This window comes from Argentina anserina, chromosome 3 (assembly GCF_933775445.1).
Source record: "Argentina anserina chromosome 3, drPotAnse1.1, whole genome shotgun sequence".
Taxonomy (NCBI): domain Eukaryota; kingdom Viridiplantae; phylum Streptophyta; class Magnoliopsida; order Rosales; family Rosaceae; genus Argentina; species Argentina anserina.
In genome coordinates, this window is record NC_065874.1 from 32,130,970 (window position 1) to 32,146,670 (window position 15,701).

At 36.6% G+C, this 15,701-nt stretch overlaps 4 protein-coding genes and 1 non-coding gene across 6 annotated transcripts; 3 read left to right on the plus strand and 2 right to left on the minus strand.

The window, feature by feature from the left end:
- Positions 1-4,845: 4,845 nt before the first annotated feature.
- LOC126786540 (two-component response regulator ARR17-like) lies at positions 4,846-5,935 on the plus strand. Its single transcript, XM_050512387.1, has 5 exons — positions 4,846-5,077; positions 5,241-5,317; positions 5,448-5,525; positions 5,616-5,686; positions 5,779-5,935. The coding sequence occupies exons 1-5, from the start codon at positions 4,960-4,962 to the stop codon at positions 5,906-5,908; spliced, it is 474 nt and encodes a 157-aa protein (XP_050368344.1). The 5' UTR covers positions 4,846-4,959; the 3' UTR covers positions 5,909-5,935.
- Positions 5,936-5,983: 48 nt separating this feature from the next.
- On the minus strand, positions 5,984-7,575 carry LOC126786532 (uncharacterized). Its single transcript, XM_050512379.1, has 3 exons — positions 6,642-7,575; positions 6,501-6,550; positions 5,984-6,430 (listed from the first exon to the last, which is right to left on the minus strand). The coding sequence occupies exons 1-3, from the start codon at positions 7,520-7,522 to the stop codon at positions 6,261-6,263; spliced, it is 1,101 nt and encodes a 366-aa protein (XP_050368336.1). The 5' UTR covers positions 7,523-7,575; the 3' UTR covers positions 5,984-6,260.
- Positions 7,576-7,673: 98 nt separating this feature from the next.
- On the minus strand, positions 7,674-11,965 carry LOC126786528 (uncharacterized). Of its 2 annotated transcripts, none has more exons than XM_050512374.1 (13): positions 11,828-11,965; positions 11,345-11,529; positions 10,797-10,913; positions 10,619-10,661; positions 10,451-10,539; positions 10,166-10,264; positions 9,593-9,647; positions 9,217-9,313; positions 8,716-8,929; positions 8,417-8,576; positions 8,311-8,348; positions 7,939-8,008; positions 7,674-7,854 (listed from the first exon to the last, which is right to left on the minus strand). In XM_050512374.1, exons 1-13 carry the CDS (start codon positions 11,881-11,883, stop codon positions 7,689-7,691), a joined length of 1,389 nt encoding a protein of 462 aa, XP_050368331.1. In that variant the 5' UTR covers positions 11,884-11,965; the 3' UTR covers positions 7,674-7,688. The 2 variants fall into 2 exon arrangements, with proteins under 2 accessions (XP_050368331.1, XP_050368330.1); XM_050512373.1 differs by having other exon boundaries at positions 10,166-10,270.
- Positions 11,966-13,672: 1,707 nt separating this feature from the next.
- Positions 13,673-13,778, plus strand: LOC126789650 (small nucleolar RNA snoR100). The gene has a single exon (XR_007671566.1). It is a non-coding gene; the product is annotated as a small nucleolar RNA snoR100 (small nucleolar RNA).
- An 844-nt stretch (positions 13,779-14,622) lies between these two features.
- LOC126786539 (uncharacterized) lies at positions 14,623-15,200 on the plus strand. The gene has a single exon (XM_050512385.1). It carries the CDS (start codon positions 14,696-14,698, stop codon positions 15,191-15,193), a length of 498 nt encoding a protein of 165 aa, XP_050368342.1. The 5' UTR covers positions 14,623-14,695; the 3' UTR covers positions 15,194-15,200.
- The last annotated feature ends 501 nt before the right edge of the window (positions 15,201-15,701 follow it).

The window sequence follows — 15,701 nt, forward strand, 5'->3', positions numbered from 1 at the left end:
TTTAGTGCAAAATTATCAAAATACATCTTAAATTTAATTAAAACTGTCAATTTATATTTTGAATTTGTATTTAAGTTAATTTATCTTCTAAATTTGGTAAAAATTACCGATTTGCACCCATCTATTAAAATTAACTGTTTCTATCTAATTTTATGTCACATGCACATGGCAATATTGTCATTTTCTATTTATATTTTTCTTTAAAAAAATAAAAATATTACTTAAAAGGAAGATTATTTTTTTAATCAAATTATTTATTTACATCTTTTTTCTACATATTTAACCATATTTCGAATTATATATTCAACATACTCACTCATTCAATTATAGTGCGTTGTGTATATATATTTTTATATGTACACATTTATTTTTTTATTTTATGTGTATTTATTTATATTTTTTAATATTTTTAAACATACCATATTACGTAAAATAATAAATATATAAATTAATAACGTGTTTTAAAAAAAAACAAAAAAACATAGTAGCAAGTGTTCCTCTTAAGTAATTTTCTTAATTTATTTGTAACGACCCTAAAATTTCGAGCTTAAAAAACTCAAAATTTTAAAATCGTTAAGCACAAAATAATCTCAATGAATTCGAAATCATTTTAATGTCACAGCGGATCACCTCTGAGTTTAAAACATAACTCAGTCAAGCCGATTATTACAAACCAAATGATAATTCAACATATAACAATTGGAATTGTATAATTCTCACAACAACCTCACAAATAAAATCACACCAAATCTCACACATAATCCACGATGGAACCTCACTACGACTGGATGCGATCGACTTCGAGTCTTCGGAGTCGTCACTCAATCACCACTACTCAACACCTGCGGAAGTATCCCCTACACCATTGAAATTGGTGCACCGGGATTGCAACACAAACCCGGTAAGCTTTACAGCTCGTATGAGTAAAATATTAAAATAACTCTCGTCTCATAAAAGACACAACTCCACATCAACACAGTATAAAGAAAATCATGAGAAAACGAGCAACCCATCTGGTTACTCTAATACTTTCACAAAATGGTAACTAATGAGCGCTGGTACACATCTGTTACCCCTCACTTAGTATACCGCTGATGTTGGGTAACCACCCGCCACCCAACATCCAAAACAAGCTGAGTACCCATGAGCAGATAACCACCCGTTACCTCCCATGCAGTACTATGGCAGACAGACTAGAGCTCTAACTGTATCGTAACTTTCGCCCGGCCAAAGGCTAGGTTCCGACTTGCCTCACATGTACAATAATCTCACATCATATTGTACCACACATCACGTCCGAAGACAAATCACAATATTTCACATTTTCCGTGATAAAATCACATGTACAATAATCTCACATCATATTGTACGTTTTAAAACTTTCACAATATATCCATAATAAAAATCATAACAGTATATTATATAGTAAACTATATATATTCGTATTTATTTACCATTTATACAATATATACATAGTCCACTATATCATATACATGTCATATTTCATAAACACCTGAAAAATTACGTACGATAATCTCACATCATATCGTACCATTAAAATCACACATGCACAATTTTTCTGTCACCGAAATGACTATTTTTAATGAATTAATAACAGTATGTAATTTAATGAACTATATATATATATGTATTTATTACCATTATACTATATATATACGTAGTCCACTAAGTTATATACATGTTGTAATTCATTAAATAAACACACTTGCAAAAATGTTGAATCACCACGAGGGTAGATTCGTAATTCAGTGAGATTTTACTCACCTTATCGACTCGAGCGTGATTCCACAATTCCCGATGATATTCCTTTCCTCGATTTAATGATCACCTTGAACAGATAAGAAAAGAATTTAGAATCGTTTCGTAACCTTTAAATGCCGAAACAGTAATAATCGGTTACTGTTCAGCAATTTTCGGTTTTACGAAGTTACTGTTCAGTGGTACTATTCCCAGATACTGTACAAATATGCAATTAATACGTATTTCTGTACGTATAAATATTATATACGTAGTTCTGTACGTATAAATACTATATGCATATTTCTGTACGTATAAATATAAATACGTATTTATGTACGTATAAATATTAATACGTATTTCTATACGTATAAATATTATATACGTATTTCTGTACGTATAAATATTAATACGTATTTCTGTACATATAAATATTAATACGTATTTATGTACGTATAAATATTAATACGTATTCCTGTACGTATACGTACGATTTAAATGTAAATACAAATTCAGTAAATAAAATTTACTAAATTACCCTTTTACAAAATTACTTTTTACATTTACTGAAAGTAATTTATATTTACATTTACCGTAGGTAAAATTTAATTACATTTACCGTAGTAAATAAAAATTACATTTACATTTACCGTACACAGTAAATTACCAAAATACCCTTCTGTCAAAACCGTTCCCACCGCCGCACGTGGCGGCGCGTGGGGCACACGCGCCACCCGTCGGCAAGCGGCGCGTGGGGCTCACTCGCCGAAGCCACCCACGGCGCGTGTGACGCCACCGCCGGTCCAAAATCATCCTCCTTCTACCTCCGCCCTTCTCACGGGCTCACGCCGCCCCTAGGCTACTCCACACTCCAACACGCGCCGCCTCTAGGCGGCGGTGATCCTCCCCTTCTTCCTTCTCCGATCCCTCTCCAAACACACCAACAAATCACCACAACAATCACATAATCATTCCTAGCATCTATCTCACCTCAATCGATGGTGGGGAACTCGTCTCGAGCTCGGTGGTGGCGAGGTGGATCGGCGCTGCGGCTTGCAGCGACTGTGGCGACGTCGGGGGTCCTCACGGGGGCGAAGCAAGTGCTGGCAGGCTGGAGGGTGACTGCCTAGGTCCTTGCGACGTCGATAGGCGGGGCGGTGCAGGCCACGGGGAGCTGGAGGCCGGAGATCGGGGAGAGAGAGTGAAGGTCGGGGAGAGAGAGAGAGAAAGAGAGAGAGAGAGAGAGAGAGAGAGAGAGAGAGAGAGAGAGAGAGAGGGAAGAGGGAGGCGGGCTGAAGAGGGGGTTTCCAATTATGGGAACCCTAGCTCTAAATCATTCCTTATATACCCCCTCTCAAAATCGGAAACTAACTTCCGTCGTTAATAACTTTTACGTACGTCGTCCGATTCGAACGCGTCACATATCTACGCACTCGTATCGACGAGCTCTACAACTTTCGTGAAGGAAGTTTTCGCAACCGATCGACGAAATAAAAGTCGATATAAACGTTACGGAAATGTAACGTTTTTCAATTTAAACGTTCCGAGAACGTTTCCGTTTCTCGTTTACTAACGTCGCAACCAAATACGTTCATTCTAATAAAATTCGAAATTTTATAGAATTCCAAATCAAACTAACATTGTTTAAAATTTAGGGTTATTACATTATTTCATTATTAAATATGAATAAATATTTAATGACAATACTGTCACTCAAATACAAGACATGTGACTTAAAATTGGATGGAAAACATTAAATTTAACGGATGAGGTGCAAATCGGCAATTTTTACCAAATTTATGAGGCAAATTGACTCAAATGCAAGTTCGAGGTATAAACTGACATTTATAACTAAATTTGGGGTGCAAATTGACATTTTTGCCGGTATTTTAGGGTTTACGAGTTTGATAGGTCAAAAAATGAATTAAAAGCCTGGGAAATTGGATCATGAACTTGTGTGGCTATTCATCCAAAATGTGCAAAGCCTCAAAGTTGATTAAAACTATGAAAATTGAAATCAGATACTCAAAATTATGACTAGAAAAAGGTATAAAGCATAAACGTTGGCTTTTAGGCCTACATATTAAGCTTGGATGATCAACCTATATCAAAACTAGATTCTTTACCCACATGACCTTGAAGGGTGGCTACAAAAACATAATCACGTTATTAGGTTTCCTCATATGATCAAACAAATTTGATTGTCCTAAGTAGTAATAGTTCGGACTAGTTCCACTCCCCCAAGACCCAAAGATCGACTAGCTCTACCAATCGTTTAGCTATGGACTAGACGATATTTTATCTCCAATCTTCTAAGAAGAGGTAGGTCTTTGTCAGAACACAGAAGAGATCTTTTAAATTGTATTGAATAAATCTTATTTGCTTCCAAATTACTAATAATCTGGATTTGCAGCTATTCCCTGAATCAATTTATGATTATCTAACAGATAATAATGAGATCGCATAAAGATACATGATAGAAGAGTTTTGACTTGTTCCTCAAGCTAGGCTGGATATTCCCTATCATATTCTTTCTAATTGTAAGACAACAAAATAAGATCGAGAGGCAAGCTTGGAAGCCCATCCTGAATTCCTGATAATTAATGCATGCTTGTATATTAATCAAGACAACAAATATTCTTTCTAAATCTTTACACTAATAATAAAAACGAAGATCTAGTTTGTTTTAATATTATAAGAACTGTAAGGTAATGGCTCCCATGGCGATCCTTGTACATATCCCATTATCGGATATGAATGCATGCATGCATGCATATATTTAAGGATTATGGTGAATATTTCCTGGTTTCGTATTGGTGAGTATAGATGCTGACGCATTCAACTACATTTGAATTAGTAACTAATTATAAGACAAATTAAATCTACTATGAGCTGGACTAGTGGATTATCATAAATCTCAGAGGATTTTATTTTATTTTTCATAGAAATAAATCTCCCAGGATCAATTTCTGAAAAGGATTACCACAATGGAAGATCACCAGCCTCTTCCGACGATGATCATATTTGCTCATAATGAAGCAAAAATAATATCATATCACAAACACCAAAAAATACGACAAATTTGATTCCTTGCCTAATTTTAAAATTCTGGTTCGTCTATATATGCTCGGTAATACTTTGCTCTCTGCATTAGAATTCAACCAACTCTCTTCTTGATTTGGTTTGTTGAGAGATTAGAGAATGTCTGCTGTAACAATGGGGTTAAACAGTGATGAAAAGCCACATGTTTTGGCTGTTGATGACAGTGTTTTGGATCGTAAAATCATCGAGAGGTTACTCACCAATTCTTCATGCAAAGGTATATACTACTATCTTATATATTGATTACACTATCTTCTTCTTTTGTTCATGTTTGAGTTGCGATTTGCGATTATGGGTCTATCCTTTTTTTTTCCCGAACTGATATATACTGGGTTTGAAAGATTAACTTCAGTAATGATATTTGGCTTCCTCTATTGCAGTGACAACAGCAGAAAATGCACATGGAGCACTGGAGCTGTTGGGTTTGGCAGATGGGCAACAGAACTTTTCTAACACTGTTAGTGGCAGCTTCTTCAACTCTGCAAATTTTCTTATCGAAAGTTTTTATCGGTAACGATGGAATTCAAATTTTATGCATTTAACATGATAATCACCGATGGAATTCAAATTTTCTTATCGGCTCGCAGGTTTCCGGCGTTAACATGATAATCACCGATTACTGCATGCCAGGAATGACAGGATACGAACTACTAAAAAAAATCAAGGTACTGTAAAATTCATGATAAATCAAGGTACCTCCTAATTAGTGATGTCTTAGCATTTCTCTGACGCTAAAATATTCCCCATTTGAACAGGAATCACCAACAGCGAAGGAGATACCGGTAGTTGTTGTATCATCTGAGAACGTACAGACTCGGATTGAAAAGTAAGTTACTTGCGATTGAAATACATATCTGTTATGTATACTCTTCTTTGTACACCAGTTCATTGATCCCTTAATTTTCTTGACATGAACAGGTGTCTTGAGGAAGGAGCTGAAGAGTTCTTGCTGAAGCCTCTTCGACAATCGGATGTTAAAAGATTGAAAGGCCATCTAGCGAAGGATGGAAGCCCTGCTGATGAGGAAATGTTCTGTGTGGGAAGATGATTCTAGTTTCTTATCAAGTCCAAGATTATACGAGAAAAAGAAAAAAGAAAAAAGAAATTAGCAGACATCTAACAGTCACATCCATACGTCAAACCCTTGCTTGATTCATTGTAACCTGTTTTTTTGTTTTGTTTCAACTCCTACTTTCAATTCATTTGTATACAGTCGAAAGAACTCGACCCTTCCTTTCTGCTCCTTTGTGTTACTCTTATAATGGACATTAGATAGCATTTTTAGTAGCAACAGAAGTTCCAAATTACTACTAGATCTGATGGCAGCTTCTAATTCAGTTATTGATTACACATTATATGATATTAACAAGGGAATATATCCACCTGACGTGCCAAAGATGCTACGTATTCTTCATGTTACTCTGTGCAGCTGCATCCTTTAATACCTTCTGCACACAGAGAAACTGAAGAACATAGCTCTGAAGCATCATAACCTGGGAAGATGAGTTAGCGAATTCACTTTGTCGTTTGATTTCCCTCTTTATTTCCTGAGGCTCAGAATCTTCCATTTCTGTATTAACAAATGAATGAATCATATTACTGATCAGAAAATTTGAAAAATTAAACCAAGGTATAAATACCTTTGTTCCGACTTTGACATGGAAGAGGAATTCCTGAGTGATGGGATTCTCTGTCCACAATACAACCCTCTCAGTTTGACATACAGATCAGATAGTGATAAGTAGAAAGAAAAAAAAACTATTGTATCTGGTGCAACTTACACTTTTTCATCCACTGTATTTTGAACTTTATCTGGGCTCTTCAGAAATGATGATGCCTCCTCTGCATGGTCAGGCATATAGGTTGCTTTTATACTTTCCTCTAGTCCTGAATCCTCATCCCTGGCGTTACTGCATACGCTGTTTTTGTCCTTTGATTGTAAAGCACTTGCTGCATCTTCACTTACCTTGAACAAGTTCTTCAGAATAGCATTTTCTTGCTCCTGCCTAGAATTCTCTTTAGGCTGGAATTTTGATTTCCCCTCCTCGGCCTTGCTAAAACTCTCCTGTGCTGAAAAATCAGGAGATGGGGTCTGATCATGTGAGCATGCTAAAAGATCTGATTTTCTTGGTCCAAAACCAATGTTAGAGGTCACAGGAGGAGAATCATGAAATGCAAATCTCTGCGAGATAAAACTGCCTGAAGGTGAACTTGTTACAGGTTCACAGTGCTGGGAAGATGTGGCATCCAAATCTGGGGAATCAAATGCAATGAAAGGATCTCGAGATAAAGGCTTAGAGCCTGCTGGTGGATAATAATTTTGACGGAAAGAACTGGACCCTGAATTTATATCAACTGACATGTATCTTTCCTCAGACCACCAATTGTGGTCTGGGGTTGACTTTTTCTGGAAAGGAGTGTTTGAGTGGTGGGAGGGTTTCATCAAAGATGATTTTGATATATTTCTACATTTCCCTGAACCATGTGAAATATTCTCCTGCTGAAAAAAGTCCCTGCTTCTGTCTTGTGTCATTTCCGTAGAAGTTATGTCCACATGATACTTATAATCAGGCTCGGCAAATGAATTGACATGTCTCCTCTTGCTGTGTTTTCTGGTTGATCTTGGCAGTGAATCATCGGTTGCATTGACCCTCACTGACATTAATGGGAACAAAAGTAGTTTCAGTTATAAGAAATAAGATTATGAAGTTGGCAAAATCAGAAAGTAATACTACATTATCCAATACTATTAAGCAATAGATATATACCTGCACTTGATGAGCATGACTCCTCACTGCCAAAAGACACGAAAGGTAATGATACACGAGTCAACCATATAGGTGGGGTACAAAATCAATGTGAAAACAAAAGGTCATTGCCACTCTATACCTGAGCAGGCTGGTATTATCCCTATCATATTCAGTTGCAAAGCAAGACCAATCACGCCTGCTTGCTACACCTTGAAAATCAAAATTCATTCCCCGTGTATGCTGTCTGTACATCACCAAGACACAAGTCTTTGAGTGTGTGTACAGCGATGATGGAAACTTGGAAAGCTACCTCAGTATGTAGGCATACCTCTGTCCATTGGATATCATAAAATCAAGATCATTCTCTAATACTTGGTGCCTCAAATTTGCTGGTGACTCTGAAGAGAGAGACATGGGAGAGGAACATCAGATCAAAAACCAGTACAGAAAAACCATAGCTGGAGCAAAGAGTTCATTCTGTGTTGAAATTAGATAAACAACTTTTAGCGGTAATATTGGGGCCACAAGAACTAATCCAACCATGCAATGCAGATAGGCCAGTTGAAATTAGTTTGAGATAAAAAAAATTAAAACCTATGCCTACTTGAACCCCCCAAGATTATATGCTTGTTCGCAAACAGACAACAGATTGATTATGATTCGTAAGGCATAATTAAAGTGAGAGTTTGAGACAGAGTACCTAAGATGTTGAACTTGTCTGTTATACTTGAACAAAACCTGTACAGACGCCATAAATTAGCAAGAAGACATAACAAAAATAAACTAGAATAGAGGTAACCAATTACCTCGTTGGTGAAAATGGTTCTTCAAAAGTGAAATCTGACATCCCATACTCTCCATGCATCATATTATCAACAGATCTATGGTTCACAACACTTGGCCTCTTCAGTGATAAATCATGTTCCCATTCATTAAAAGAGTCTTCCTCAAGGAAGCTAGACCTACCTGGTATGGTGGTATATATATATAAACAAGTCATTTTATTTTCAAAAATAAAAAATAAACAAGTCATTTTAGCCCATATATGGAAACTTTCTAGAAGAAAATAACAAAAGGTCGAATAGAATGAAGACAGTTACTTTACCATTCCATCTATCTTTGCAGCTGTTTTCAATTTCATCAAACATTCTTCTGCTTCCATAATATGTTTGAAAATTACTATCATGACTATCAAATTGATTGCAATCACTGCAAGTGGAGAATTTGTTCTTTGGATTACTGAATGAATGAATCAAATCCATAGAGAACTCTAAACAACTGCTAGTAAGGGGCATAGAGACATCTTGCATTACTGTGTCCTGCATTAAGAATTACATTAATAAGCTTGTATGTCAGAATTATCATGAAAACAGCAGCAGAAGATTAAACAATTATTGAAGCAGCATTGTGATATTAAATATATCAGATGAGTTGAAGCAGCATGAACCATTCTATATGACAAAATATCCTAACATGATAACATAAAGCCCATTCTAAAAACTTCTTAAGGGAATATGTACTAAAGGATTCTGAATGAGATAAACATATAGTAAGAAAGATACACGCCATATTGAATAACCACCTACAAGTTGATCATGACTCTCACCATTCCAATTTCAATATCATCCAGACGCTTCAAGTTCTTAAATGAGCTCACTTTGCTTGCACCAAGCAATGGCGAGGAGCAATCATAGGAGAAGGTCCTAAAATCATAACAAATCAAGCCATTAGATTTACTTAGAATCTTCTCTCCAAACATAGAGTGCTTACTTTGATACCAAGGTAATAAGCGTAGTTTTAGTATCTAAGTCAAAGCTGACAATAAAATTAGTGAAGACCATTTCATTAAAAACATATACTTTAAAACCGGAGGTGTAGAAATCTGGGTTCCAACTTATCAAACTATTAGTTTTTAAAAGAGAGAAAGAAATATATAATAAAAGAAAAGACAACAGCTGACATACGATGGTAGAAACAGTTACCTTCCAGCCTGTTTCGGTGAATGGACTGGCGTTTCCATTCCCACTTTTCCCAAACCTATCAGGTAAGAATGAAAGTCAAGAAGTTTATCAATGTTAGAATGAAACGATATTAGATTTCTCTGGACGCCGAAGCCTAACCATATTAGATGTTAAATGTTTGCCAATTGTTTGGCAACCATACTAAGAGTCATCCATTCTATTATTCTCGTTCATAAATAAAGCAGACCAAGCTTTGAAAGCTATAACCTAAGAATGATGTGTGTAATTAAAGACATGCTGATGGGATTAAACCCAATCCTAATCCCACCCCGTTTTCGCCCCCAAGACTTAATCTAATGTCTAGGAAAAATATAGAGTTCCTCCATTTTCTAGCTTATTGATTGCTCATCTTACTTCCAGAAGATCAGAAATAGACTTGAACACTTCCATTTAAAATCAGCTTTCAATCATAAATTGAAGGGGAAACCATAAAATTTGACCACCCCATAGTGAAAAGTAGTTGGTGTTGTAGATATGAGTTAAAAATGAAAGTATAAAAAGCAATTGATGAACTGACAAATTACAATATCATACCTTCAACTGAAAATGCAACATGAGCTTCATGGACTGGACTTCCTTCAACGTAATCATCCTCCAATCCATCATTGCCGAAAAAATCAAGTACACAAGACTCTGAAACTGAAGGGGAACAAGTTTGTAGAGCAAACTTAGTCAGAAGCCGATAAGTAACTATATAAAACAACCCATAATGACGAGGATGAAAGTGACTTTCAATGCTATCCAAATTTCATGACAGCACTCTTTTGGTACAACGGAAACATAAAACTCCAAGAAAATATTCAATAGATTTCTACTTACGCTGCTCGACAGGTGTCTTCAAGTTATGTGGGTTAGAATACATTTCATTGAAAGACTTTCTTTGATTATCAGGAGCAGTAGTGATAGCCCTGGTATGAACAGTATATGTCAGCTTTCCCCAGGAAAGGGTGAAGTCTAGCAGAGCAATCAAACAGACATGATACTCACTCTATTGGAGATGCAACCTCCAAATCAAAGCCTGATTCAGCTCCTGTTTCAACATATAATTAATAAGTTGTAAAAACAGCTTCCAGTTATGTCGTACAAAAGTATAGGGTCAGGTAACAGCAGCTAGGTGCACAGAGCGGAGGATGAGAAGTTAAGAAGATGAAGTTGAAAAGCTTACTTGTTTTGTTAAATTGAGCAGAAGTGGGAGGAGCAGCCTTCTTTGGAGCAATTGTTTGTGGATCCACTAAGTGATCATACTTCACTCTGGAAGCCTTAGCTTTTATGTCTTCCCTTCCTGGTATGATTGTAAAAGTAAGAAATGGAGGAAAATAATTAAAAACAAACAGAGATTAAAATAGATTGGTGGAAAAATTAAATAGAAATTTACTTAATTTAGACTGATAAGTGATATTTTGATAGTATAAGAAAAGAAAATGAAAATTCTTATTGGTTTATTCAAGTAAATTGAGCAGAAATCAGGACTTGTAAATCACAATATCATAGCTAAGATTTAAGTTAAACCAATTTTAGTTGCAGTGCCACAATACTGCATATCCTCAGACTTGGAAATTATGAGTTCTGACCGGGTATCTGACCCTCACTTAAATGAAAATCACTAGGATTCGCATTATCCCATAATTTTAGTTCTCAAAAGTCACAACTCTTGGCATAACAGCAGATAATAAATTGCTCTTAATAACCTACTGAGTTTAGTTAAAAGCTTACCATTGGCACAAGCAGATTTCTGTCCTTGGGATACCTTTGACAAGTTAAGTAAACTGAGAATATCCAATGACTGATGTTCTTTGTCATGTTTCTCAGCTGGTTGTGTATATGCATAGCTCTCTATCCCATTTGTTTGCTGCTGATGCTGTTGCTGTCGCCTTCTTTGTTCAAAATATTGTTTTTGCCTTTACGAAAAAAGAAAAAGAAAAAAAGGGGTCAGACTTGTATTACTAATCTCTACAACCTTTAAGGTTTAAACATTAGTCCAATGTTCAACAGCTAATTCTTCAAGGAATATAACTTCACTTAAAATGCACCAATTTGTATATATAAAATAGTAAGACTTTGCAAGATAACCATGTGATTTCATACCAATATACTAACTAGACCTCAGTGCTGTAAATTTTCTTTCCACTGCATAATTGAAAACTTCTACTCACAAGGACAAGTACTGGAGGAACAAAATAAAGATGGTACCCGTACCTGTTCAGTGTAGACTTCCTAGACTGAGATTCCCAAGAGCAAACAAGATTTACCATGTAGATAACAAATTATAACATGTCAGGCATATATCAGTATCATTTGTACTATACCCTGCCTACGCCACACAAAAGATACCGGTAAAAACTTAAAACAAAGAACTGCAGATTCCGAAACTGCAAGACCAATATATTAAAAACTGTAACATAAGATTTAAGTACAGACTCGAAAGCTACTGAAGTCACAGCCGATTCATACAGTGACTGTAAGTTGAAATGAGACTTACAGTATTCACTTTCCTCCTTGAACCTCCCATCCATTGCAACATTATTGAAAATAAAACCTGAAATTAAGAAATTTCACCCCGAAGTTATTAAAATTCACTCATGAAATTCTGAATCACCATTCATTCATTTGCGAAAAGTATCGAAAAATGCTTAGATTCTCAAAACAAAAACAGTAATTGTGAAATTGAGCCAATCGACGACCAAAATGCACACACAAAATAGAGAAACCTAACAACTCCCACATGAAATCTGAGAGAAATCGCTTACCAAATCGAGCTAGGGTTTAGTCCCGAAGCTCCACCAAGCTTCTCTTCAGCTTCCGAAGTTCACCGAGCTCAAAAACCTAGAATCCAGAGAGAATCTGAGAGAGAACAATTGAAGATTGAATCAGAGTTACAATCGGGGCATCAATTTCGTAGTGTAGCAAAAGATCAATTACCTGTGAAACTCGGAGGGCACCGACTCAGTGATTTGGTACTACTCGGAGGCGGAGATAGAGTGGCGGCGGCGGCGGCGATGAGGACACGTAGAGAAGAAGCAAGGCGAGAGTGAAATAGGGTGGAGTGGTTTTGCGGTTCAGATTGAATATGGAGAGAAGAAGAAGAAGAAGAAGAAGAAGAAGAAGAAAAGCGAAGGGGTTCAGATTGAACCAATTTTGCCGCATTTAACAAATTTAATTTGGCGCGTTTATTATTGAAATAACGGATATCTATGGGGTTCCCATTCCTGACCCGAGCCCAAACCCATTTGTATGGGCTTGAGCCCGATATTTTTTTGGTATTGTGGAGAGTTTCAAGACCAATGGAAAGTGAGAGATTACTACTACAGTAGTTGTAGTTACACTCTTCCATGAAATGACATATTATGATCTTAGTAATTTCACCAATTTAGTGATGGCGTTGCCGATACCGGCTAACGTTTTTCGTCGGTTGATGTCGTTGGGTGTTTTTGTTGGTCTGGCAGGGTTTTGTTGGTTACTAAGCTGGTATGGTCATTGATGATTGATTTACTATCCAACTCTTTAGAACCAAGTTGGTATGGTCATTGTCTCATTGACCTTCAGGATTAAAATTGGACTATTCGAGTTCCAAAACTTTTCTTTCGTTGGTGTATTTGGGGGAGCATTATTTCTTCACTAAATTGTTGGCGTTGGGCTTTGGGCTAAAGTGGTTGTAATCCCAGAACCTCGGCAGCTACCCAAATCCGAAGCCCAATAGAACGGGTCAAAACCTCAGGTGCGTTTCTGTTAAATTACACAAATGACGACATCCTTTCGTAATCTACTACCCTTAAACCCTATCACATCGCGCTTATAAATACAAGACCCAGAAGAAACACCTACTTGCAGGCTTGCAGCCAAGCATAATCGTCTTCTTCCTTGTTACTATTTGCTTCCATGCTCTCGTTTTTTATTTTCCAAATCATTTGGTTAATTTAGTTTTGTGTTTTGCTTTGCATTCTTTTGTGGACTAGGTTTACTGTGTTAAATCTCGTGTTGTTGATGTCTAAGGGTTTTAGGGTTTAAGATCTGTGCACAATAAGCCGATGCTCTGGATGATTCAAAGGAAGGAAGCATGGTGATGTGCACAGAAATTGAATTTTAACGGTCCGCATGTCTGCCCTCTCTGATCTTCTCTGATTTGAGGGCCTGGTTACGACCCACATTTCTTCTTCGCCTTCTCATTCTCTCTGTTTCTCGCTCTATTCAGACTGTAAACAAGTTCAGTGGATACATGATTTTGCAGAACAAAAATGTAGGGAACAATTGTGGGCCTGTGAAGCTTTGAATTTGCGAGCTCATTTTTCACAAGATCAAGATTCATTCAGGAGGATACCAAGTTCATCAATATAACAATTCAAGTTTTAAACAATATTTAAAATGAAATGTGTTCTTAGGAATTGCATGTAATATCTGGGTTATAAGCAAGCTTTTGAGGACCTCAATTGGACTGAGGCCGGGGGTGAACCACAACATGCGGTCACTAATAGCAAAACTGGACAATAAGATTACCCAAGAGATTAAGTAGTAAATAAACCATACAAAACTACTGCGTTACCAAATTAGCAAGTGTAGAAACCTGCAGCAGCTCAGAGGTATTGAGGTTGATGAAATCAGTATCCTGCTATTTCTGAAAATCCCGAGGATAAATCCAGTGTTTTTCTTGGTCTATTGAGAGCTCTGAATGAAACACTTGCAATATCCACTTCCCCTATTCAATGAGATGACTAAGAATCCAAGATCATCTATGACGTTCTAAAGATTGTACATTGTAGAGATGATCAATACATCTCTAAATTGCCCTGAAGATTGTTGCGTTACGTAATCTGAAATGTGTAACAACAAGAACAGCCATAAACTTGCAGTTGTAATTTGAAGCCAGTAATTATGTGAAGCGGTAATTAAACCTGGAGCAAGTTAAGAAACCAATAAGAAACTTAGACAATAAAGAAGATTTTTTGTTTAACTGAACTCATGAAACCAGTATAAAATAAACCACTAACAACCTTTTCTCCAACATCAAACAAAAGAAACCTTGCATCGCCTCAGCTAAATAAACATAAACTGCATATTTGGCTTTTAGCCATGGCTAGAGGTGATCAAAATATGCTTATCAAGGTAGGTTTGATGTCAGTAAGTGTAGCAATATTCATGTCATCATTTGCAGCTGCTGAAGAATACAGAGCGTGTCATGATGCTGCGGCGGGCCCTACTGGCGAGTTGAACTATTTCGACATTCCTGATGCCTCCCCTCCAAGTTCTTTAGAAGTATACGTGTTCCCTCCGAATCTATCACCGGAATCTTATCAGAAGTTGGAGGAATGTGCAAATAAGATTAAAGCAGATTATGCTGATGAGATCCTTGCCAGTATTTTGAAAAGTGAGCCTCTCACTGTGGATAGTTGCCAAGGCCTTGTGTATTTGGGATATGATTGTCACATCCGTTTAGTGAAAACTCTGCTCTCACGTCCGGATTTAAAAGAAAAGGCTTCTGAGGCACTGCCTAAGAGTTTGCAGATTTGGGATGCATGTGCCTACCTTGTTGCTGATGATCAGTCTGTTGCTCCTTCTCCTTTCTACTGATCATAGTAGCAAAGACGATGAGTTTAGTTAAATTCTGAGAAAAAATTGTTAGTGACTTACAGATAACAAGATTAAACTTACAAGAGAGGTAAAATCTGAGTACTTGGTTTGCGACGAAGATATAAATATGCTATCCTGAATAATTTGTTTTCAGCCGAACTCTAAAAATAAAGTATGTGTAGAATAAATGCAAGTATGAGATAATTTCTTTCATCACTTGCAAACCACAATATCAAAAGTTTGGCATGCATGGTATTATGGTAAGCGATGGTATCATAACTTATAGCATTACATAGAAAAACTTCTGATCCAAACCACAATGATCACGAAACATAAACAAATGGAGAAAGAGTGCACAAGTTTCTCTCAGGTGCAACATGAGGAGCCAAAACACAATGTAAAGGATAAACAAAGAAACAGAAACCATGATTTATAATCAGAATTTCATTAGATTAGACTGATAGAATTGGCTATACTACAATAGCAGATGAGCCATATAAGGATTTTT

What these genes read in the sequence shown, in the direction of transcription:
- LOC126786539 (XM_050512385.1), top strand. Translation starts at nt 14,696, where the DNA reads ATGGCTAGAGGTGATCAAAATATGCTTATCAAGGTAGGTTTGATGTCA.
- LOC126786540 (XM_050512387.1), top strand. Translation starts at nt 4,960, where the DNA reads ATGTCTGCTGTAACAATGGGGTTAAACAGTGATGAAAAGCCACATGTT. An exon ending in AACAGAACTTTTCTAACACT is followed by an intron (nt 5,318 to 5,447) that starts GTTAGTGGCAGC and finishes ATCGGCTCGCAG; the next exon opens with GTTTCCGGCGTTAACATGAT. An exon ending in GTACAGACTCGGATTGAAAA is followed by an intron (nt 5,687 to 5,778) that starts GTAAGTTACTTG and finishes TGACATGAACAG; the next exon opens with GTGTCTTGAGGAAGGAGCTG.
- LOC126786528 (XM_050512373.1), bottom strand. Translation starts at nt 11,883, where the DNA reads ATGGTAAATCTTGTTTGCTCTTGGGAATCTCAGTCTAGGAAGTCTACA. An exon ending in TGCTCAATTTAACAAAACAA is followed by an intron (nt 10,662 to 10,796) that starts GTAAGCTTTTCA and finishes ATGTTGAAACAG; the next exon opens with GAGCTGAATCAGGCTTTGAT. An exon ending in ATGATATTGAAATTGGAATG is followed by an intron (nt 8,930 to 9,216) that starts GTGAGAGTCATG and finishes TTCTTAATGCAG; the next exon opens with GACACAGTAATGCAAGATGT.
- LOC126786532 (XM_050512379.1), bottom strand. Translation starts at nt 7,522, where the DNA reads ATGTCAGTGAGGGTCAATGCAACCGATGATTCACTGCCAAGATCAACC. An exon ending in AATACAGTGGATGAAAAAGT is followed by an intron (nt 6,551 to 6,641) that starts GTAAGTTGCACC and finishes TATTGTGGACAG; the next exon opens with AGAATCCCATCACTCAGGAA. An exon ending in ATGTCAAAGTCGGAACAAAG is followed by an intron (nt 6,431 to 6,500) that starts GTATTTATACCT and finishes TTGTTAATACAG; the next exon opens with AAATGGAAGATTCTGAGCCT.